At 40.9% G+C, this 23,370-nt stretch overlaps 4 protein-coding genes across 6 annotated transcripts; 1 reads left to right on the top strand and 3 right to left on the bottom strand.

Moving 5' to 3' along the window:
* Positions 1-1,069: 1,069 nt before the first annotated feature.
* On the bottom strand, positions 1,070-8,604 carry Usp7 (Ubiquitin-specific protease 7). 3 transcript variants are annotated; one of them, XM_070277698.1, is made up of 6 exons: positions 8,450-8,604; positions 6,792-7,368; positions 4,714-6,200; positions 3,594-4,643; positions 3,189-3,536; positions 1,070-3,132 (listed from the first exon to the last, which is right to left on the bottom strand). In XM_070277698.1, exons 3-6 carry the CDS (start codon positions 6,007-6,009, stop codon positions 2,383-2,385), a joined length of 3,444 nt encoding a protein of 1,147 aa, XP_070133799.1. In that variant the 5' UTR covers positions 6,010-6,200; positions 6,792-7,368; positions 8,450-8,604; the 3' UTR covers positions 1,070-2,382. The 3 variants fall into 3 exon arrangements, with proteins under 3 accessions (XP_070133799.1, XP_017109392.2, XP_017109393.2); XM_017253903.3 differs by lacking the exon at positions 8,450-8,604 and having other exon boundaries at positions 6,792-7,535; XM_017253904.3 differs by lacking the exon at positions 8,450-8,604 and having other exon boundaries at positions 7,054-7,535.
* A 1,512-nt stretch (positions 8,605-10,116) lies between these two features.
* Positions 10,117-11,372, bottom strand: LOC108133820 (uncharacterized). Its single transcript, XM_017253892.3, has one exon. The coding sequence runs from the start codon at positions 11,175-11,177 to the stop codon at positions 10,182-10,184; it is 996 nt and encodes a 331-aa protein (XP_017109381.2). The 5' UTR covers positions 11,178-11,372; the 3' UTR covers positions 10,117-10,181.
* Positions 11,373-11,792: 420 nt separating this feature from the next.
* Positions 11,793-13,461, bottom strand: Cyp311a1 (Cytochrome P450 311a1). Its single transcript, XM_017253884.3, has 4 exons — positions 13,267-13,461; positions 12,836-13,213; positions 12,426-12,778; positions 11,793-12,368 (listed from the first exon to the last, which is right to left on the bottom strand). The coding sequence occupies exons 1-4, from the start codon at positions 13,415-13,417 to the stop codon at positions 11,793-11,795; spliced, it is 1,458 nt and encodes a 485-aa protein (XP_017109373.3). The 5' UTR covers positions 13,418-13,461.
* A 2,443-nt stretch (positions 13,462-15,904) lies between these two features.
* Positions 15,905-19,528, top strand: Cyp318a1 (Cytochrome P450 318a1). The gene is made up of 6 exons (XM_017253888.3): positions 15,905-16,221; positions 16,397-16,588; positions 16,644-16,844; positions 17,584-17,653; positions 18,001-18,803; positions 19,295-19,528. Exons 1-6 carry the CDS (start codon positions 16,056-16,058, stop codon positions 19,477-19,479), a joined length of 1,617 nt encoding a protein of 538 aa, XP_017109377.2. The 5' UTR covers positions 15,905-16,055; the 3' UTR covers positions 19,480-19,528.
* The last annotated feature ends 3,842 nt before the right edge of the window (positions 19,529-23,370 follow it).

Raw genomic sequence — 23,370 nt, 5'->3', positions numbered from 1 at the left:
AAGATGAAAAGAAATCCGAATCTTATTTTTGAAAATACCTTTTTTTATTGTTTTTTTTTAGTAAATTTTATTTTAGTAAATAATAAACTATACCTTATACTACACTATACCCTAGTATAGTATATTAGTATAGTATAGAGAGACAACTATAACTTACCTGGTATTTGAAGTGAGATTTCTAAAAAGAAAACCTTTATTACTATGATTTTCTATATTGTTCTTCCATGGATTTCTGTTTTCTAGATTTTGAAAGGGTTTTCTGTATAAAGCATATGTTTAAATATATATACAAATTTTTTAAAGTAAAACAAATTTAAATTAAGGATGATATTGACAGATGAAGTAGGGTACCAAGAAAAACGATCCTTCCTGGATATCATTAATGCATCCAATATCATTTTGTATCTCAGAGGTTTTAAACTTTTTTTTTTTTTAGGCTTTTCCTAATGTATTTCTAGATAATTAAATTATTAATAGGGGTAATATTCTATTAAGAGGAGAATATATTCCTTTAAAACTACAAAAAATACACAAATATGGACGAAATTTTATTTTTTTTAAGATATAAATATACCATACCTGGTACTCGAGGAGGGACTATCACCCACTCAATAGAAAGATCCCGGCAACAGTACATGATAATTTTTATTTAATTAGCCAAAAAAAAAAATCCATCTTGACAATATTTTAAATTTTATTTTCTACACCCGAAAGGTAATTTTAAAAAAATTTCAAAACAAGAATGTAAAAAAAGTAAAAAACAAATAGCTTTTTTTAAATAAAGATAATTCCCAGTTTGGGGATTTATTTTCTCAAGTTAGGATTTGCTTAAAATTAGGAAACTTCTTAAATCATATGACATTTTTAAGGGATTTTGTATTTAGTTTTGGGTTTTCGTTTTTTGTAAATTTAAATTGTAAAAGACCAAGTTGTAAAAAATAATAAGGTTTATGTTGTGTTTTTGTCCTAAAATGTATACAATTATGGGTAACAACTTATTTGAAATATAAGAGATATTTCCACATTTTTTCAATATAATTCTTGGTATTTTATTTTCGCTCGTTCTCAGTTATTTGTTTAATTGTTTTTTTTTTTACACATAAATAATTTGAATTATTTGCTGCATAAATAATAATAATAGCATAGTATGGTATATTATTAAAATATGGTTTTCTTTCTCTGTTTCTCCGTTTGTTGTAATTAGTATTCGGCAAAGAAAAAGCACTAAACCATGGTATTATATTTATTTATTAATTAATAATTATGATGTCCTAGTCCTTTGCGTACACTTTTTTTATATCATTTCATGTTTTAAAATCACAAATAATGTTGTTTGAAACAAATGTTATATATTCTCATCTTTCTGTCTCTCTCTTACTAGCTTGTGTCTGTCTCTTTTCCTTTTTATGATTATCCTTCTCTCTCATTTGTTTTTTTTTAGTATTTAAGCGCAGAGTTTGACTTTTCTTTATTTTTTTAGTATTTATTTTTAAAGTTATACTTGTTACTTAGTTGTGTTTAATTTTTTTTTTTGTTTTACAGCTGATTTTGTATAATATATATATATAATTTTCTTCTTAATTTTCTTTTTGTTTTTGTTTCCATTTTGTTACATATGTGTTTTGTTTTTTTTTCTCTTTCTTTCTTTTCCAACAAACGCTTATTTACAACGGTAAAAAGCAGTCGGCCTTCCAGTCGTTTCCAGGCGGCAAAGGAAACGGGAAACGGGCAACTGGAAACCGGCAACAACAGCTTGTGCCCGATATTATATTATATTATATATATATATATCTGTTTAGCATAGAAGACACACACATACACACACACACACACCCACACGTAGTTAACGCCTAAGCCTAAATTGAAGTTACTTTAATTCAAGCACAAGTCAATAAAATTGTAAAAGCACAGGAACAGGAACCGGAAACGGAAATGGTAGCTCTCTGGCAGGTTGGGTATCCTCCATGTTCATGTGACTGCTGTGGCTGGTAGGCGGAGGGGGCATGGTCGAGTTTTTAAATAAATAATTTTATGACTTAGTAGGTATGGTGATTGTATATAAAAAAAAAAAAAAACATAAATTTAAAATAATAATTAAGCAAACTTTTTAATAATTAAATAGTGTGTGGAGGCGGAGGACCATCATCGCTGCTGTTGCCACTGCTGCTGCTTGTTGTGTGTGTGTGTGTATTGGGGAGAACATGGTACCATGCTCTTCAGCTCACTTGGTTGTTGCCTCCTTCCACCATCATCGGTTAACCCTCCACCCGCCACCGCCCATCCCAACCATCTACCACCCGCTTGCCAAATGCCAGTGTTTCTCCATCGAACTTTTTTTTTTAGGGGCTTCCAGAGTCCTCCTCCTCCTCCTCCTGTTCCTCTTTAGTTGTAAATCTTGATGGCCTTTTCGGAAAAGTTTAGGGAGCTGCGCTTGCGCGACTTGTTGATGTGGTCCAGCCCAAAGAACGGCAACTGGCCGGTGGTCCAGGTGCGATACACCTCCAGATCCACCGGCGTATTATCATTCACATCCGTGTTTTGGCCCATGGTGATGACGGAGAACTTGTAGTTCTCCCATTCCTTGTCCGGGACGTTCAGTCGCTTCTGGATGCGCTGCTTCAGGGCACCGTACGGCTCGTTGTGTCGAGCCTTGGCCAGGAATGGAACACCGAACGAATTGTAGAGCTCCTTGCTAAAATGGGCCACCGGCACCAAATGCTCATTCTCCGCCAGCTGCATCTCGTCCGCCGGCACCTCCTCGATGCGATACGTCTTCTGGGCGCCCTGCGTCGTCGTTATCGACTCACTGGTCTTCAGTAGCGCGTCCAGCGGTACATCGTCCTTGCACACCGTTACGATCTTGTGGTTGCTCACCTTCATGAGGCGCAACTTGCGTCGGCTGTTCTCCGCGAACGTGATCTTCTTGGCCGCCTCCTCCAGCAGGCCCTTGACGGTGTCGTTCTTGTTCGGATAGAGGACCAGTTCCTTCTCCTCCTTCAGATCGGCACTGACCCAGACGCACTTGAACTGCTTCTTGTTGTCCAGCTCGTGGATGCTCAGCGAGAGCCGCTGGTAGAAGATGCGCTTGGGTGTGCTCTGTTTGGTGTACGAAACCAGATCCTTGACGGTGCCCTGCTTAGCGAAAGGATGTCATTAGAATACCGTTCTGAATCCTTTACGATCCGTACCTTAAATGTGTAGGGAACCGCATTGCCCGCCGTCTCCTTGTAGTTGTTGATGCACATGAAGAACTGCAGCTTCTGGGGATCGGTGTTCAGCCGCTCGGCGACGGCGTTCGTGAGCTGCTCGTAGTTGTAGCGATTGGATAGCTCCAGCGTAAAGTCCGGCTCGTTGGGGTTGCACTTGTCGCTGAATATGATCTCGATGCGGTAGACCAGGTCCATGAAGTAGTCCTCCACGGTGGCCAGGTCCAGCTTGTCGTCCACGCTCTCCCGCTCAAAGATGAGGATGTGGCCCTGCAGTTGATCCTGCGGTATGTACAGTACGCTCTCGATCGGCTCGCAGAGATTGGGGATCTGAAATTGGGGACCCAAGTAGTAGTGGTAGCTACATGGAATGACCAGCGGACTCACCTTCTTGTCGGCATACTCATCAAAGACGGTTAGCTCGGTGTCCGGGTCGAAGCCCAGCTTGCGATTCACGTCCGGCACGAGATCGATGAGCCGGCGGCTCTGGGGCTGCTGGGTGCAGCCGATGTAGTTGAGACGCTTGTTCCGCGCATCGTAGTACTTGAGGAAGAGCAGGACGTCCGTTTTGGGATTGAAGGGCGGCAGGGGGGCGGGATTCTCGGGCGAGGCCAGCTCCAGGAAGATGACCCACGGCTTCTGGGAGGTCGGTATCTGTTCGATGGTGCGGGTGGCCTCCGCCTCGAAGTCAAAGTGCAGGAACTTTTGGGTCTGGGCGGTGCACATGTTCCAGATGCGCATCCGATCGCGCGGCACCCCGAATCCCTTCACAAACATGTCCACCAGCTCGTCCACCGTCTGGTTCTGCTTGAGCTTGAACGGCCGCTGGTGGGTCTTCTCCAGATCGAACAGGCGTCGCTTCTGCTGCGCCTCAAAGTACTCCTCGAGGATGACGTGCACCGACACATACAGGTTGGCCTCGCTGCGCTCCTTCCGGCGCGCCATCTCGATGCGCTTCTCGAGATCCAGCCGCTCCACCAGATCACTGGATATCTCGCTCTCCTGGATCTCCCTTAGCACCCGGTCCAGCTCCGACTGCCGGATGTAGACCAGCATGTAGGCGTTGCTGCACTTGGCGTGGAACGAGATCTCGTCATCCATGCCGCCGTAGTTCTGTTCAATGGCCTCCTGCTTCCGGCAGCTGGACACCACATCGTCATCGAACTTGAACCATCGTCCATCCGCCTTCGGATTGATGAAGACGACGTAGTGCCCACCGTGGTTGTCGCCCGAGTGCACCAGCACAGCGTGCAGCACATAGTCCGCCGAGGTCTTCTCGCCCTCGGCCAAGTAGCGGTCCAGGTTGATCTGCTCGTAGAACTCGAAGCGATCGTTGTACTTGATGGAGCTGTCGGTGATCGGATCGTACTGGAATCGCATCAGATGCAGGTGCAGCACCGGCGGGAATGACGTGAAGATGACGCCCTTGCTGGCCTCCTGGAAAGGTGGACCCGAGAAGGTAGGGATTAGTTTCAGAACTTGTTGGAATTGGAATTCAAGGACTTACCTGGAGACCGTGCACTCCCGCATCGTACTTGTTGTCGCCCTCGAGCGTCTCGGAGGCCACATAGTCCTGGAAGGAATCATAGATGTTCTTCTTGTCCTTGATGTTCAGCTGGATGTCGTAGAAGGTCTCGTACCGGGTGCTGTTGTAGTCCACGTTCTTGCACTTGATGTACGATGACATCTTGCCCTCGAACAGGCCCGGAATGGTGCCCTCCAGGCAGGTGCCCTTCATCTTCGACTCCAGCTTGTCGAGGAGGACGCGCAGGAACTCCTGGACGTCGTGTTGCATAAACGAATCGAGAGTCTCCCAGCCAAAGGACTTGGTTAGCTTCTTGGTGCCCACCGGTCGGTCACCGAATTGCAGTTCGTGGAATACGCGCTGGAGGGAGAGACCCACCGACTTGGTGCTGTCATCGGCCTCCGTGGGTATGCGATAGACGGCCAATCTCAGGGAGTTGGTAAAGTAGAGCGTCTGGAGCAGGGAGTTCATGTAGCAGGTGGCCCCCTGATTCTTGAGGCCCACATAGCCGGTGTGCTTCTTCGAGTCCCACAGCACGCCGTGCGGTGCATCGGCAATCACGTGCACCTCCAGGGTAATACTATTGTTGTGGATATAGGTCTTCTCCGGATCCTGCAGCTCCTGCCAGGTGATAAAGTTCGAGTAGCCGTAGTCGTTCTCCTTCGAGTAGAACAGATGCTTGATCTTGGCCCGCGTAAATGGCTGGGCGTCCGGCTTGTGGCACTTCAACCGGAGCTCGGCAATGGCGTTGCACGACCAGGTGGGCGAATCGTTCTCTCCGTTGCACTGCAGAAAGAAGCCCAATGCCCGATCGTTCGGTATGACCATGATCTTCCACGGCAGCATCCGGACATAGACGGGCGGCGATAGACGCTGCGACTTCAGCTGCCCGACATTCTCGACGGTGAAGGAGAACGTGGTCTCGGACCGGAATTGGTCCTCCTTGGTTTCATCATCCATTGGCATGGCCTCCGAATCGTTATTGCCGAACGAGGCGGAGCTACTGTCGGCCAGGAGCTGTTGGGGCGGCACGTTGCCGTTCTCGCTGGGCAGTTGGGTGGCGGCTCCAACGGCGTGTAGTGGTGGTTGTATTAGATTCTTGAATTTCGGCAGTTGTGGTGGTGAATTTTGTTGTTGTTGTTGTTGTTGTTGCTGCTGCTGTTGTTGTTGTTGCTGCTGTTGTTGTTGTTGCTGTTGGAGGTCACTGGTGATAATCTCGACCTCTTGAGTGTCCTGGGTATCCATTGCTTCGATCGACTGGTCTGTTTCTATTTCCATTTTACACGGCACTTGAATGGTGTCTAAACTGACTCGCCTTCGACTCCTTCTCCGCCTCCGTCTTCACCGTCGCCTTCGTCCTGCGTCCTTCGTCGTCCTGCCGCCTCGTTTGGGGTATACAGTTTGGGTGGGGGGTGGGGGGGTGCGATCACGGATCACGGTTATCGGTTATCGGCGTCGGCTGGGCGGCGCTATATATATATAGAAAAATAAATAAAAATAACAAAAATAAATAATAGAAGGGAAGGGAACAAAAACAAACAAAAAGAATGAAGGGAATTAAAAAGGAATGCGAAAGCGTTCTCTTCTTCTTCTTCTTCTTGCTATTCTTCTTCTGCAATTACAACAAATATGCACAATGATGACTGGGTGGAAAATTGTGTGACTCCTCCTCCTCCTTCTCTCATCTCCTCCTTTTGCGCTCTCATCTCCTCCTCTCCCTCGCATCCCTAATTCGGTTCTCTGTTTTATGCAATCTTTCTTGTGCCATCCAGAAGAAGAAGAAGCACAAGAAGAAGCAGCACATCGAAGAAGAGGAAGCACAAGCTTGAACATTAAATGCGCCGCTTTTGCTTCTGCTTCTTCTTCTGCATCTGGCCCCCTCTCCGCCCTCTCCACACGCACACTACATACATACATATGTATGTATTAGCAAATATACACGCACACTTTAAAGCTCACTCACATAGAGACACACACACTATACATTTTGCACGCGCACATGCAGTTTTTTCATCTTTTTTTTTCTTTCTATTTCTTTTTTTTTATTCACAAAAGCTTACCTTGTCAGTCCTGTCAAAAATATAAATAAATATCGCTTGCTGCTTGCTTGCCGCTACCGCTACTTCCGATTATTCGCTAACAATATGCCGTTGTTTTTGCAAAAAAAATATTCTTTTTCGGCTCTCGCGTACGTCTTACTTACTCTCTCAGTGTGTGTGTGTGTGTTTGTGTGCGTGTTTCTTCTTCTTTTTTTTGACGTTCTTAGCTTTTTTTATTTGCAAGTTTTTTGTGATATTTTTCTTTGCAATATTTTCAACCTACACTTCAATTTATGGCGTACTCGATTGCATCTGTAGAGGTGCGCTAGCGGCGTGTGGTGTTTTTTTTTTTTTTGTATTTTCGCCGTGTGTGTGTGTGTGTGTGTACTGTTGCTGTTGTTGCTTTTGCCTTTGCTGCCGTTTAATTTCTTATATTTTGTTGCTGTTGCTGGTGCTGGGGCTTTTTTGCTGTTGCCTTTGACTTTGCTAATGTTGTTGCCGATTTAGCTGTAGTTGTGTGCGTTGCACGTCGCTTCTTTAGTTGGTAGCAAAAATATCAGTTTTGCCGAAAACATAAATTTTGTCCAGCTTCGTAAACCTGTTGAAATATTTAAAAAACAAAACAGTTTTGACGTATTTTTCACACGGCACTGCACTGCGCGAAATGAGAACTTATTGGGGCTTTTATTTTCGTTTCAAATTCGATTTCGTTTGCTCTGTTTTCCTGTTTTGCAGTTCCTTTTGGTCAGTAGCAATGTGACCAGATTGTCACGAAACCAATTTAGACAAAACTATCGATACATGAAATGAAAACTATCAAAACTTTAATCGATAATCAAAATTATTATCGAAATCGGAGCAAGAAAATTAAGATTAAGAGGTTTAAGATTAAGATTTAAGATTAAGGTTTATTTAAGTTTAAGATTTTTAGCTATGGGTGTGAGTGAGAGGCAAATAGAGGTCCGTACTAAAAAAAAAAAATACCAGAAATTTAATCGGGGCTGCCAACCTGGACCAATGAACGTTTTATAGGTGCCTATCAAAAATTAACTGTTTGAGAGGGTCTTTTTACCGGCAATCCAGGTTTCTGTGAAAAGGTCTTGTTTAGCACCACATATTATATTTATTGAAGGATAAAGTTTATTAGGTGCAGAAACATTAAAATACCTTTTATGCGTCAAGCTGATCAATTATTGAAAGTTTGATTTTCGATTTTTTTCGACTAAGTTCCCCTAAACTAGTCCCTATCTAAAACTAGATGTTAAAAACGGATAACAGTTCTTTTTAAGTTCTGAATATACATATATAAAAATTAAAAGAATAAAGCCGTCATTTCAAGAGAAAACTGCAGAAATCAAAGAAATACAAAAAAATTTTGTAATAGTTAGAATAATTAAAATAACAATTAAAGAAATATTTAAATTTTAGGTTGATAAAAATTAATATTATAAAATCAATATTATTTTAAAAAATAATTTCCATAAAGCTAAAATACGTTCTTAAAAGGAACGGTAAATAAATACTAAATTTATATTTTATTTATTTCCTTTTTACTATTAATTTTGGGGGAAAAAAAATGTAGATTGTATTTTTTAATGGAAGACTTATTCCCGAGCGTTGTTTTTAGCCACCACACATTCTGGATAGCACTGTGCGGTTTTCACCACACCACAACTCACCAGTAACAGCTAGACACCATCGAGGCAATATCAATTTTCTTCAGCGCAGTTCTCGTCGAGCTTGTGTGGCTTGAGCATCACGCGGATTCAAGACCACCGACGAACATTGACCGAAAGTATTTTTTTTTGTATTTTTTTTTGGAATATGTTCGCCCTATACGTAAAAAAAAGATTAAACACAGTCACTTTTTATAATATTACAAATCTTAAAAAATATGAAAGCTGACCCAATCGTTCCTACGGCAGCGATTTGAAAAATTTTCATACTGGATCCAACTAAAAAAAAGTTATCCACTTGAAAAAAGCGAAATTTTTAAGACCACTACTGGAAGGAAAATTTCGGTAAATTGTTGGGTGTGGGCGCGCGCATTTCATGCATATGAATTGGCGTCTGCATGAAGTCTGGGAATGGCCAAACAACTGGCACCGATGGCATTGGTCCAGATAGTTTGGCGGAAGGGGTTCCACCGAGGCCTGCATCGTTCAGGGCAGCCACGGTAGAGGCTCACATGCCGACCCCCGCAATTATAGCATCGCGATGGGTCAGCACGGGCCTTCGAGCACGATGTTGGGCGGGCGCACTTCATGCAAACAAATGGTCGTCTGCATGAAGCAGAAGCAAATTTTTAAAACCACCACTGGAAGGAAAATTTCGGTAAATTGGTGATTTACACTAAAGTTTGCCAAGCCAAAAGAGTACAAACAAAAGTGCTGCGATGCTTGGCTTTAAAGTGACGAATTAAAATCTTGGCTACAATATTATAGACCGAGACCCGAGAGCCTATTGCATCTATTGCAACACAACAGTTGTGCGATTTGTGAGTCCACGCAGCAACTAAAAAACACTTGGCTTCAGAGCGACGAATTTAAGACATTTCAATCAACCCTTCATCGATATCACTGAAGACACGGAGATCCTATTGATGCTATTGCAAGACAACAGTGACTGAAAAACTGAGCGATTTTCAAACCCCAGCAGCAACAAAAAAGCACACTAAAAATTAAAAAAAAAAAACTGTTTCTATTGGGTTTTTTTTTTCTGAAAAAATGTATACGATTTAAGGTTAAAATATTATTTACTTGGTGGGAGGTAAAATATAATTTATTTAAATTAAATCTTTTTGTTCTTTTTATTTATTGGACCCAAGTTATTTTAAAAATTCTGCTGCAAGCGCGATGTGTTCTGCTGGCCTTCGCCTTTAGAACTGACTTCGAACTTCGAAGTGAGAAAGCGCCGGTATTTATTCCGAATTATTCATTGACTACAAAGCTACAAAGCTACAAACCTCTCTGCCTCTCTCTCTTGCCTCTTCTCTCAGTTCGTCGACTAGGGTTACCATGATACAATCATACTAGGTAGTCTCGTCGGAACAATCTGGTACCTCTACAATCATAGCATAATTTTTTTCATAATTTCATTTTTAACAATTTTGAGTTGGAAATGAGTCGTTGTTTTTGCTTTTGTGTTGCAAGTCTTTTTTTTTAACTCTTAATTCTAAAATATATTCTAATCTTGAAATACATATTTTTTATATCTTACTAATTTAAAAGATCGATGATTTTTACCATTTCTTACTACATAATAGAATAAGATATAATAAAAATGTAACATCACCCATTTTTAATAAAAATGTACTCTATTTTTATTATTTATTTTGATTTTTTATTCGATTTTTATTCGATTACTTGTTGTGTTGTTTTTTTTTGTAATTTTTTGTTTACTGTCGTAGATCTAGTTTCCCATTACATAGACCTTTGGTTGCGATAGGACACTTAGGTCGTTGTCCACCACATCCAGCTGCTGCTCGAGGATTATTTTGAGGTTCCGCACCCGCAGGGTTCCCATGGAAATGGGAAGTCTGTTGTACTCGGCAATCAGCTGGGCCTGCCGCTCCCGAGCCGCCTCCAGGAGCTCCAATCTCTGCTCCTCGGCCAACAGAATGAGGCCGCTGTTCTCTGCTTTTTGGTATTCCACCGAGTGCTGGACTTTCTGAACTTGTTCCGATTCCATGGAAAGATTTGCCTTAGTTTTCTGGGGAGTAGGCGGCGTGGACGAGGTGCTGGCTGGAACGTCCTGCTGCTGGGAGTCTACGCTTAGGGCGTCCTCCTGGTCCACCACATCCATCACTTCCGGAATGGCCATTTGCCGAACGCAGGGTGAGCTCTCTTTGGACGAGCGGGAGCACATGGAGACGGTGTCCTGGTCGGGTGGTGGCCTGCCCAGCTGATCCAGTGCGCCGGGCACAATGCCGAGCAGCCCGCCCAGCGGCCGGAGCAGTGTGTACTGTCCCGGCTGATAGGCGTCTCGCTGCTCTGGCATTCTGCCCAGCTCAAAGTTGGAGGCTGTGCGTCTAACGCGCAGTCCTGCCTCTGAACATCCGCCTCCGTCTGCGCCGCCTCCGCCCAAAGGCTCATCCCCCTCGCTGCGGGCCTGATGCTCCGCCGAGGAGCACTTGAGCAGGGCGGCGCTCAGGAAACGCTCATCGCTAATGTCCTCTGTCTGGATCTCCTTCTCCGAATAGCCGCGACGACTGATCCTCAGCCTGGAGCCGCCCATTAAGCGTCGCTGCGCCTCCGCCAGAAACAAGGGCGACGGGCCCGTCCTCCGTGCCAAGGAGGCAGCCGTGGGTAGCTCATAGTTGTGCGCCCGCAACGGCCACCGGTGCTCCTGATCCGCCTTCCATGCCTCCGACCCCCCCAGGATCATTCTCAGCGGCTGGCTCACCATCTGACGATTCTCGCGCAGAAAGTTCCGCGTCGAGCGGATCACAGGACTGGCCGTCGCCGCCAGGATGCACACTCGGTCTTGGCAAAAAATGGAAACAGGCAACAGAGAAAATAAATATTCGACAAAAAAATATAAAGAGTATTCTTGAACGGAAACGTGTAGCTGGCTACAAAATAGAACGGAAAATGGAAGGCTTCTCGATCCCGATCCTTATCAGGTTAGGGTTTACATTAGGGTTAAATAACGAAGGATAGCGATAACAAAGGTTCTATTCTACGAGTATCGGGTATAACATAGGTTAGACATCTGCATGAATGCCAAAAAAAAACCTACGTTTTTAGGAAAAACCTAATTCACTCTATTTTTAAAAAGGATAAAAAACGTTAAGCTTTAAGTTTTTAAGGAACATTGTTCTTCCTATTTTTCTAGACTTGGTGGCAACGCTGGAATATATCGATAACAAAAAGGGAGTTCTGCACAAAATAGGGAGAATACCGCTAACAAAATAGTGCACAAAGTGCACAAAATAGTAACAAAGTGCACAAGGTCCTTATAAAAACAATAATAACCTTATAAGTTTTCTAAATTATTAATCATTATTTTAATATTTATTACTTAAAATTTATTATATTTTTTAAAGCATACATGTATGCCCTCCTGGGACTTGAGCACCATTTGGGCCTGCAGCTTGAGAGGAGCCTGTGATGGACCCAGTTCCAGGTGGAATTCCCTGACGAGCCGGGCGGTAAGCAACTTCATCAGGAGCAGGGAGTACCTCCGGCCAATGCATACATGTGGACCACCCGAAAAGGGAATATAGCTAAAGGGTGGCGGCGGATCCACTTGTTCTAGCCATCTTTCCGGCTTGAAGGCATACGGATCCGGATAGTATTGCTTGTCATGGGCCAGTCCGTACATATTGATCCACAGAGTGACACCAGGACAGTAGCTACGACCTCCGATGATGGTGTTTTGGGTGGTCTGCCTGCCAGTGGTGGGCACTATGGTGTACAGGCGCAGGACCTCTTTAAGGAAAGCGTCCAGGTAGGGAAGCTCATTCATGGCATCAATGTTTTCCAATTCTGAGGCTTGGAGTTGCTGGATCTCCTCCCGGAGTTGAGTTTGGGCAAGAGGATGCTTCGCCAGAGCATATAGAACAAAGGACATGGAGGCAGTTGTTGTGTCCACGCCCTGGAAAGGATAAGGATTCATAAAAATAGAGGACTATCAGGAGGATCCTGCACCCACCGCAAACACAAATGTATTGACTTCGTCGCGGATTTCCTTGCGAGTCAGGGATTCTCCATTGAATCTGGCCAGCAGCAGAGTGTCCAGCAGATTATGGGCCTTGGCAGCAGTATCCTGAACTTCCTGTTCTAGGTCTTGAGCCCGTTGCTCAATCACAGAGTCCATTAGCGTGTGGATCACCTCCAGTTGCTCGCGAAGATCGCGCCAAAGCTGGGTGCGTCGAAAGATCCAATCGGAGGCCAGGAGGGGATTAATCATTCGCTTGAAGAGCAGCTCACTGCTGCGGTGGAAGGCGTGGACTACGGGTGAGTGATCCTGGGACTGGGTCTTTAGCTGGGCACCCATCGAGGTGTCTAAAAGTGTCAAGACATTGAGAGAAATCTTGTTATTTGTAGGAAAATACTACTCACCCACAATGGCATCCAGGAGACAGGCAAAGAGCGGATCCGTGACCTCCAGACTGGCACCCTTAGTGGCCTCCAGCTTAAGGATCAATGCATCAACATGACGCGCCACCGCTGGAGCAAAACCACGAAGAATATTCGGTAGAAAGGCCGGAGCCATGAGGCGACGCTGTCGAGTCCACTGGGCGCCGTGGCTGATGAGAAGGCCGTTTCCGATCAGAGGCTCCAGCTGGAGGAAGGTCTCCGCTTTGCGCAGCGTCGGATCATGAAGGGCCTGGCGCGTCTCCTCCGCCGTGTGGAGGAACACCCACAGCTGGGGTCCCAGCCAGAGGCGATAAGTGGCACCGAATCGATCTCGCAGCTCTGTAAAGACCAAGAAGATAACTGCCAGCTGGTTGGGTGATGATGGATTCCCCCCTCCGGGCTACACTACTCACATTCCGGCTTTAGCTTGCCCACCATCTGGGCGTTGCCCAAAAGCGGAAAGGCCCAGGGTCCAGCGAGGCTCATGCCCAGGCGGAGCAGCGGCCACTTGCGGATGAGAAGCCACAAGCCCAGGGTGATTAGCACCAGTGGCCACAGCGCCATGTCGTTGCCGTTCTCGTCGAGAGACTCCAGACGACTGGTCGGTGCAGTAACCGGACTGATCCAACCTGATTGGAAGCTAATCTTCGATCGTTGGATCGTTAACCCTTTAAGGGCACTGGCAAAGTGGGTCAGTAGTAGTAGAGGGTCTTAACTCTTTAAGAGTTAACTTTAGAGGGATATATACATATATAAACTTTAACTTTTATAGCTTGACTTTAATGTAATTTATTTTTAAGCTTGACTTTATATAAATTGTTATAATAGATGTATTTTAAAAGATAATATAAGACTATAAGACCTTATGTAAGATATAATGTAAGATTATAGATTCTATACGATAAATATTATTATATATATTTCTAAAAATATTATAAAAACTCAAAAAAAAACTAAAAAATAAATATTTACTACGTTTTTTAAGGACAAATCTAATAAATGAATTAAAAGATACAAATTTTTATCTTGTAGGGTTACTATACTGAGAAGAGTCACTACTCTAATAACTCCTCATTTATAAATACCCTATCTCAATATTTTCTGAAAGAGTTAGTTATTCTTGTATATAATATATTTTTATTAAATTGCATAATACTTATATTTTAAAAGTAAGTAAGTAATAAAAGTAACAAGCTTACTTACCAAGCTTATTATGGTTACAAATTGTATCTATTATAGGGTCAAGTTTATAGTATTTTCAAGAGTTAGATATATCTATTTATATATTTTGTTAAATTTAATAAAACAGTATATAAAGTATATAATATTTTAGATAGAACAAATGTCAATCTTATAGGGTTAATAACTCTCCATCTATTATAACAATAAACTCGTAGTTTCTTCGAGAGAGACCCGATTCGATAAGAATATTAGATTTCATTCAGACAGACATACATATGTCTGAGAATATGCACTCGATTTATTATTCGGATTATCAAATGCCGCCGATTAGTCTTTGTTTGGCTCATTCCGCCGATCCGTTTCCAATATCTAATCTATATTATAAACCCACTTGACGACTATTGAACTGAAATGCACTTGTGCAGTCTTCTCAAGGGGATTCTACAAATATATATTATTTATAGTCTGATTTGCTTACCGATTTTGATTGAAAATGACTTTTCTTTCACTGTTTTCTCATTATTTATGACATTATTCAACCGATTTGGAAATAGTGTACATTTTTTGAATGAATGTCCTGATCCTGATCACCTTTGATTTTTAAATAAATAAGGGTAAATAAGATTTATAAATATAGATATTATAATTTTTAAAAAATTAGTTTAATTGTATTTTGCGCTTAAATGTATTGGATATTTTAGTATTCGAAGTTCTAAGATCAGGAAAGTATAATATTTATAGATATCTCATCTCGAAAATTACAACAAAAGTTTAGCATTCTTTGATATTTCTAGGAACTTTTCTTCACTGTTAGGACTATATCTTAACCATTTATCAACCGATCTATAAATACCCTTCTTAAATCAGGGCTTAGGTTCTCTTTGGTCTTAAACGCAGATGGAATGTCTGATATATGTCAGAATGTCTTAAATTTGATAGATTTTTTTTTGGAAAAAAGATTTGTTTCACCTTTTTTAGGGCCAGATTTATGTTAAAAAAATGATAGTACCGAAAGTGCCAAGATCGGAAAGGTTTAACAGTTACCCAAGGTATGGTTTAGAATTACCCAAGGTATGGATAGTGGAGCTGAAACAAAATGCATTTGGTAGGGTTAGGACTTAAGGATGGCTATTTATCTAAAGTAGATACTTCACACATTCTTTAGGAAAAACTTTAACCAATATTAAGTTTATTTTTGTTAAATTTTTTTAGATTTAAAGAAGAGGACATTAAAATGATAGGGTAGAGTCCATTGTAGTTAGAAAACTATACCCTAATAATAATAAGAGGACCATACTAGACATATGTCCGACAAATTTTAAGACATTCATTCTATAAGGAACTTCAAGCGTATTATTAAGGCACTTCAGTATCGGAAGGACTAATAATATAAATAAGTTTTAGTTAATTTAATGTGAAATTGTGAAAATATGGCCCAGCAAATAAGGGAAGTCTAATAGTTAGTTTGAAGTCTAATAGGACACCATTAGAATCATTAACCTGAGTTGATCTATCTTAGGCGATTCCCTAGAGAATAAAAAAAGAAAGGTATTAAGTTTTAGGTCATTAGCTTAATTCATATTATTATCATTACTTTCATTACTTTAGTCCCAAAATTGTATGCCTTTTTTAAATCATTTAAGCCATTAATAATATACTTTAAAATAAATCCATTGCGTTGGCTTGGTAAACCGTTTTATTTATTTTGTTTTAATAAAATTTATTCAGACCATTCCGCTTGATCCACCCCCCTTTCCCTCCAATATCCAGGCAATTAATAAATACGTTTTTTTTTATGTTTTCGTCACAAATAGTAGACAAATAATTGCCAGTCTCTATTTTTTTTTGGGGGGCCAGTTGACAATTGTCGGCCCAGACGAGCGGTTCGTTAGCTTCTCGCCAGTTACTGCCACTGCCACGCCCACATAACCAAGACGCCCCACCACCGCCCACTATCGAAACATAGCCAACTGACTACAAAGCACCGCATTAGGCCGAAATAGGAGACACTTGTTGAGCCATGCACTTGGTGGTGGCACTGTGGGTGTGCGGAGCTCTGCTGGTGGTGCTGCTCGGTTTCCAGCAGCGGAAGTGCTGGCGGCTCATCTGGCAGCTGAACGGGTGGCGGGGGGTGGTGCAACAGCCCCTCCTATGGTTCCTGCTCTGCATCAACCTGCATCCAGACAGTTGAGTTTTATGGAGAATTTTTTACAAATTAAAAAAAAATATTGAAAAAGTGATAAAAATATAAGAAAAAGTGAAAGATTGAAAATAAAATATTAAAAACACTATTTCCAGTAATATTTAAACCCTATAACCATTAATAAAAATCTATTATAATTTTAAATAAAATATTTCTAGGCATCCTGGAACGCGTGACCCAACTGCGTATATATTTCCAACGTCCTTTGGGCATTATCCTGGGCACTCGAGTCCTGGTCTACATCGATGATCCGGCGGACATGGAAACCATACTGAATGCTCCCGAATGTCTGGATAAGTCCTTCCTTCAAGATGGTTTCTTTGCCAATCGAGGACTATTACATGCCAAGGGTATAATAATATTATCAAATATTTTAAAATTTATTAAATAAATATTTTATTTAAGGTCAACGTTGGAAATTGCGTCGGAAGCAGTTGAATCCGGCTTTTGGCCACAATATCGTGGCCAGTTTCTTTGATGTTTTCAATTCCGTCGGCAACCAGATGATTGAAAAATTCAAATTGGATCCGAATTTGCACGGAAAGGGTATCAAGTATACGGATGCCGAGGATCTACTGAGTAGGGCTGTCCTGGAGGTCTCCTGTAGTGAGTAATAATATTTATTTTTATATTTTTTTTATATTTTTATAATCATTGCATTTAATCCAATGTCTGTAAAATCCAAATCCATTGCGGAATCGGAGAAACGCAGCCACTGCCCCTGCCCTTCGCGGGTCGACACGTTCCCCCCGTTTCCATGCACCTCACGTACGCGGAATCCCCTCTTCAAAGCCCCCTTCATATGGGCTCAACCCACCGCCTATGGTTACTCGGGTTATTTCCCGCAAATTATTATCGTTTGGCTAACAAATATTTCATTCAAAAATGAGGAAACAATTAGTGGATTTTTAGAGAGGCTAACTACAAAAATGATACATACTTAGTTACTTAATATAATTCAATTTAAAGATTAAAATCTACAAAGATAAAGTTATGAGAAATTTAAAAATTATTAGAACTCGGAGAATATGAACAAACAGGTCAAAACATGGTGTGTTTATAAATGTTAGATAGGTGACCTAATTAATTAATATGTATCTTAAATCTATTTATTTTTCAATAATATTTTTAAAGAAGCTACTTTAATTTTGCTTAAATAATTTATTGAGTTCGATTTCTTTGCATCATTTTAAAATTTAAATGGTGTATACACATTCATAGGAGCTTAAAAACTTATTTGTATAATTGCTTTCAAAAAGTATTCTTTTTTAGAAGTATTTTTGGTATACCATTTTCAGTTCTTTAAATATTTATTACATATTTATTTTTCAAAATTTTATTTTAGTGACTATTATGGGAACTCAAACCAATTTCACGGAAATAGATGACGATCACATCGCCCACAGCTATAAGAGGTAAGTAGTACTTCTATTCCATCCAAAAATATTAAAAAAAAAATTTTTTAATTTAGGCTAGACTATTTATAAATATGTAATAATAACTACTTTAAAATTAAGGGAAATAACACTATGATTTCAGAAGTATAATAGGACTTTTAAACAGGGTCTTTACAAGAAAGGGAAGCCGAACTATTTTCAGGTTTATCGAATATAGGGTACTTCTCAATTATATTAATAGAAGTATATGTATTACTATATTACTATATTTTCTGTAATTTATTACTATATTTTATCTATAAAACTAAATAATCTATTCATTATCTAAAACAACCCAATTCAAAAAAATATCAATTCCATTCCAGACTCCTTGAGATATCGGCTGTGAGGGTCGTGAAGCCCTGGCTTCAGATTGGAATGCTGCAACGTCTCCTGGCCCCCGATCTCTATGCAGAATCCCAGAAATGCAACAAACTGCTGGAGGACTTTGTCGGGGACATTGTGCGGAACAAGCACCGGAACTGGAGGCTGCGGGAGACCACTGGAGAGGATGGCCCGTCGGCAGGGGGCTGGCAGCGACGCATATTCATCGAACAAATCTTCCAGCTGGCGGCCAACGGCGAGATGACGCTCGAGGAGATCATGGACGAGGCTCAGTCCATGGTCCTGGTTTCCTTCGAAACGGTGTCTAATAGTATCATGCTGGCTCTCCTCTGTCTGGCCACAAATCGTGGAGATTGCCGGCAGCGGCTGAAGGCCGAGATTGCCGCCGTAGTTCCGGAGAACGGAACTGGTTACGTCGGGTTGGAGCAACTGCAGCAATTGCGTTACCTGGACGCCTTTGTTAGCGAATCCCTGCGCCTACTCGCCACCGTTCCCATGAATCTGCGTCACGTCAGCCGCGACTTTCAGCTACCCGGCAGGGAGGCCATCGTGCCCCAGAACAGCATCGTGGTCCTGGACACCTTTAATATGCAGCGGGACGAACGCTGGTGGGGCACCACGGCCAGGCAGTTTGATCCTCAGCGTTTCCTGGACCAGGAGCAGGACCAGGACGAGCCATCGAAACAGCAGCAACAGGATCAGAATCAAACCAAAAAGGATCATCTAACTAGACGGCATTCCTACAGCTTCCTGCCCTTCTCCAAAGGTCTGAGATCTTGCATAGGTGAGTTTGGGGTTTTTTAGTTAGTATACAGGCTATATGTAATATAGTTGACCGATCTTTATAGGTCTTTCTGTATTTGTTTTAAAAAAGATATGCAATGATAGCAATATATCGGTTATTTTGGACAGATATTTGAAAACTTAGTTCCTTTTATGAATCAGGGCTTTAATTTCTATCGATTATTATTAAATAAACGCATTTAATCGGTCCTGGAGAACAAATCCTGAGAAAATCTTGGTTAAAAATGTTAGAATTTGGTTTAATATAATAGAATTAGAAGTTCTTCGATTAAGACAGTATAAGTTTTAGGATCTAGGAAGATTTAGGACGAATAAAATATTAAAATATAATATACAATATAGAAACTATAATATATAATTCCTTTTATAAAATCTACTAGTTAAATCTATTTAATAAAAAGTTTTATAGCTTATATTATTTAATTTCTATATAGATTTCGAAAACTTTAAATATTCTATATCTCTTTTCAGGTCGTCGCTATGGCTTATTTATAATGAAAGTCTTCCTGGTCAAGTTGCTTTCAAGTTTCGATTTTCATAGCGATTTTCAGCTGGAAAATCTACAGTTTGTGGAGAATATATCCTTAAAATTTAGGAATGTGGATGACATCTATCTGGACATTCAGCCGCACAGTTTGTCCAAGGATTCCAATTAGTGTAGTGATATACTCATATATATTTTGTACAATTTTTTTTTTATATATTTTAAAAATTAATTTTAATATGTAAAATAAGAAGGTGTTTTTTATACAATGTAGAATCAATAAAAATTCCCTCTAATAATAAAAAAGTCCTTTGGGATTTACCCTACTATTTGAATTCTTGGAAGCTGAGGGTTTTGAGAAGTTTATTTAAAAGCTTTAGTGGAGCTTTCAACCTTTGAAAGTTGAATAATAGGAGGCGTTCTTAAAAGCTTAAAATCTTAAGCTTAAACGTATTTCGATAAGAAATATGAATGTCTTATGGTCATGTTCTTAAAACTTTTATTTTCTTAATTTCTTTCTACTTTTCTTTCATAAAATAGAATGGAATGAAAGTTCACAAACATCTTGATTTTTTACAATTAAATTTTTAATTTAATAAAGACAAATAATACATATTAAAAAGCTACAAAATCATTAAATAGTAGACTAATTTTTTTCTGAAAGTAACCCTATTTTCTAAAAGTAATATTGAACTTTGGCTTTCAAAAACCTTTGAGCGAAAACCACATTTGTACATATTAAAAAAAAAGTACCCCTATTAGAAGAAAATTATCGCAAAGGCAGATATTTGCGCTCAATTGAGTTTTCGAATCTCCCGTCGGCTTAAGGTTGAGTCCTTGAAGGACCTGAAGTTGCCAAAGGATCAAAGGAGTTCCATTTCGTGGACTGGCGCCTGAAGTGGGGAATCTTGAAACTGAAATACAGAAAACATGGGAACTGCATCTGTCACGGGATGCGACAAATGTCGAGCAATGCTATGAGCTAATGTGAAAGGACACGGACGTGGAGCAAGGACACTGCCGTATGATAATATGCCACAACTGTCAGCAATATTTCCGCTCCGCTCTCGTCCCTCCCCGTCGCACAGTGCCTCATTTTGCTCTATTTTATCCACTTTTCACTCCACTGTGCCGGGCACATATCATTGTCAGCTCGAGTCCTGTTGACTTGTCTGAAGAGTCCGGAGAGCGTCCAAAATGTTGGCATCGTCTTAGCAGCTAAACGACAACAGCAGCCGTGCAAATTGCAACACAACTCAGCCAAGTGGCATCATTACTATAACCTGCTCTACACTGAACGAAAAAAATCATTTTGGAGTATCATCTTGTTAGTTTACCAATTATTTTTTGGGGGATTTCTTCAAGATAGAAATCACTGAAAGAAAAGGATTTCAGCTTTTCGCAAGGTAAAACAGATTATGGCGACCGTGACTATACTACTTTGTTGAGTTAAGTCTGTGGCTCGATGGACCAAATGATTGTTCTTGAAGACTTTAATTAATAAATTACTTTATTTGTAAGAAGTTTTAGAAATATATATAAATGCGAGTAGAGTACTCCAATACTTTGTTGACTCGAGTATCTGGCTCGAACGATCAAAATACAACTTTTATCTAAAAATATTATCTAAAATTTCGTACACTGTGCGATTTTTGGCTTGCGATTCGTTTTACCTTTACCATTTCTTGCCAGGCAAATGACGCCGTTAACACAGTCATTAGTTGAAGGTAACCCAGAGAGCGGGGAATGGGGAGTACGAGGGCAGGATTCAGGATTCGGGCCAAACCGTCAGGATATCTGGCTCCTTGCATCTCGCCTGTTGTTGGTGTGGTTGTTGGCATTAACTTGACACTTTCTCCCCCCCAATTGCCGTGAGTGGAATGCATTCCGTGTCCGTGTGTCCGTACGTCCTTTTCTCCATGGGTTAGGGTTACAGTGTGTGTGTTTCGCAGGATGTGTGGGGAAATTTATAACTGGAAAAGGCACTTGAAACACATTCGCATGGAAATTGTCGACTTTCGCCGCCCTCGAGCCGTCTTCTCACCCACATTCACATATTTACGTTGATTGATGTGTCGGCACAAAATCGCCGCAGATAAAATATATGCTTGGCACAAAAAAAAAAGGACAATACAGACAATGCAGAAGTCTTAATTATTTAGACTGACTCTCAGTACTCCAAAAGGATTTTAAATATATGAAATATGGTCTTTTATTCATTTAAATGCTTGCAAAATATTACAAGCAATTATTTAAAATAATTTAAATTTTTTTGGGTAGATTTTTTTCCAGAGATATTCCAGAGACTCCACTCCATCACGCGCATATCCCAGAGAATATAAATATATATCCGGATAGATACAATAGATATAGTGAGCCCATGGCCATGGCACCTAAAATGCAAATCGTGCTGAATTGCATTTTTCAGCAAAAATGCTTGAAGAGCGTTGGGGAGTCCAGAGTTGGTAACTGGTAACTGGGATCTGACCATGGCCATAACCGGAGATTTTGTCCTGCGCCAGGCGTTGATAAATGTGTGTAGAGTGTCCTGGCAAGCATGGTGCATGAACAGTAGCTGGGAAAGGACCCTGACCAGTGTCAGTGCCACTGATGCCGTTAAGTGCGACTGAAAATCCACTGAGCCGCATAAAACGAAAGCGTGAAAATGCCAGCGGCCTGCTAATAGAGGAGCTGCTCCTGCTCCAGCTCCTACTGCTGCCGGTGTCGTCCCTCTTATCCTGTCCCCTAGCCAACAAAAAAGAAAAAAAAAAGGATAACCAACCACCATCCAAACCAAACAGGACATCCACAGGCTTGACATCCGCATGCAACCGAAAAAGCATCAGGAGGCATTCACATTCCACGGCTGGGCCGGGCATTTTTCGATCATTTTTCTTAGTTTTTGTTCGCCGCTTCGGTTTCTTCGGTGGCAACGTTGTTGACAATTTGTCGACGTGTCAGAAGAGTCAACGTGAATGTGACAAGTGACGCTGACGAGACAGCCAACGCCGCCACCGACGCCGACGCCGACACCAACGCCGATGCGGATGCCACCGACGCCGACCCCATCTTCACACCCATTTGACAGTTCCAGTTCCACATTTCCGGTGGGCCAGGTCCTTGTTCGGGAGCACAATACTGTATATAGGGCTATAGGCTTTTTAATATAAATTATTTATTAGTTTAATTAATTATTCTTAGAAATTTTAAGAGTCAGATACCAAAAATAGTGCTATGAGACTTATAATGATACTCGGTACTTGGCTCTAGGTTTTTGATATAAAATAAATCTCTTTCAAGGGTTAAACAAATTTTTATACCCAGAACTTAAAAAGAATGTTTAATATAGATTGCTTTTAAGAAATAGAACAACAGTTTCCTAAAATAATGCATATTATGAGAAATAGCACCTAGAACTCCAAAAAATAATTGTATTTATAAATTTTAGGCCAAAGAGCCATGGGTTTTCTTATAAAATAAGTTATTTTCAAAGATTTATAAATATGAGTCTTTCTACCAGGAATTGAAAAATAATTTATAAATAATAGATCTATTTATAACATTTAAGAGAAAGAAAAGTATTATAATTGATGATCCGGGCTTGTAGCTTTTAAACTAGTGGTTTAAGCTTATAGTTCCTAAGATACATATAAATGGGTCATATTTCGGATTAATAAAGTCTATTTATTATTACTATCTTTGATCATGATAGTTCTTAAAAAAACTCTCTTTCAAAAATTTATAGAGATAAATTAAAATTCTACATAAAATTATCCAATTTGAAGAAGATTCTAGGTTCGTTGTGGCCAGATCCTGCGTAGCCGAAAAATTAATTTTTACCCAAGTGGGTGGCGTGACAGACGGTATGGTCACAACTCGACATTTGGACATAAACGGCATAATTGATATATATACGGAGTCCTGCGTGTAGCCTGCCGTGGGTGGGTGGATGTGGATAAAGCTCATCAAGTGCTAACAGCAGAGGCCAGTCGGCCAGGCTCCGCCACGGTCCTCTTGTCACTAATTACATGCATGTCAATTTTTCGCTCATCATTGCATTGCC

The sequence above is a fragment of the Drosophila bipectinata genome, chromosome XL, assembly GCF_030179905.1.
Source record: "Drosophila bipectinata strain 14024-0381.07 chromosome XL, DbipHiC1v2, whole genome shotgun sequence".
In the NCBI taxonomy this organism is placed as follows: domain Eukaryota; kingdom Metazoa; phylum Arthropoda; class Insecta; order Diptera; family Drosophilidae; genus Drosophila; species Drosophila bipectinata.
Note: the sequence above shows the minus strand (reverse complement) of the source record. Positions and strands in the feature narration are given on the sequence as shown.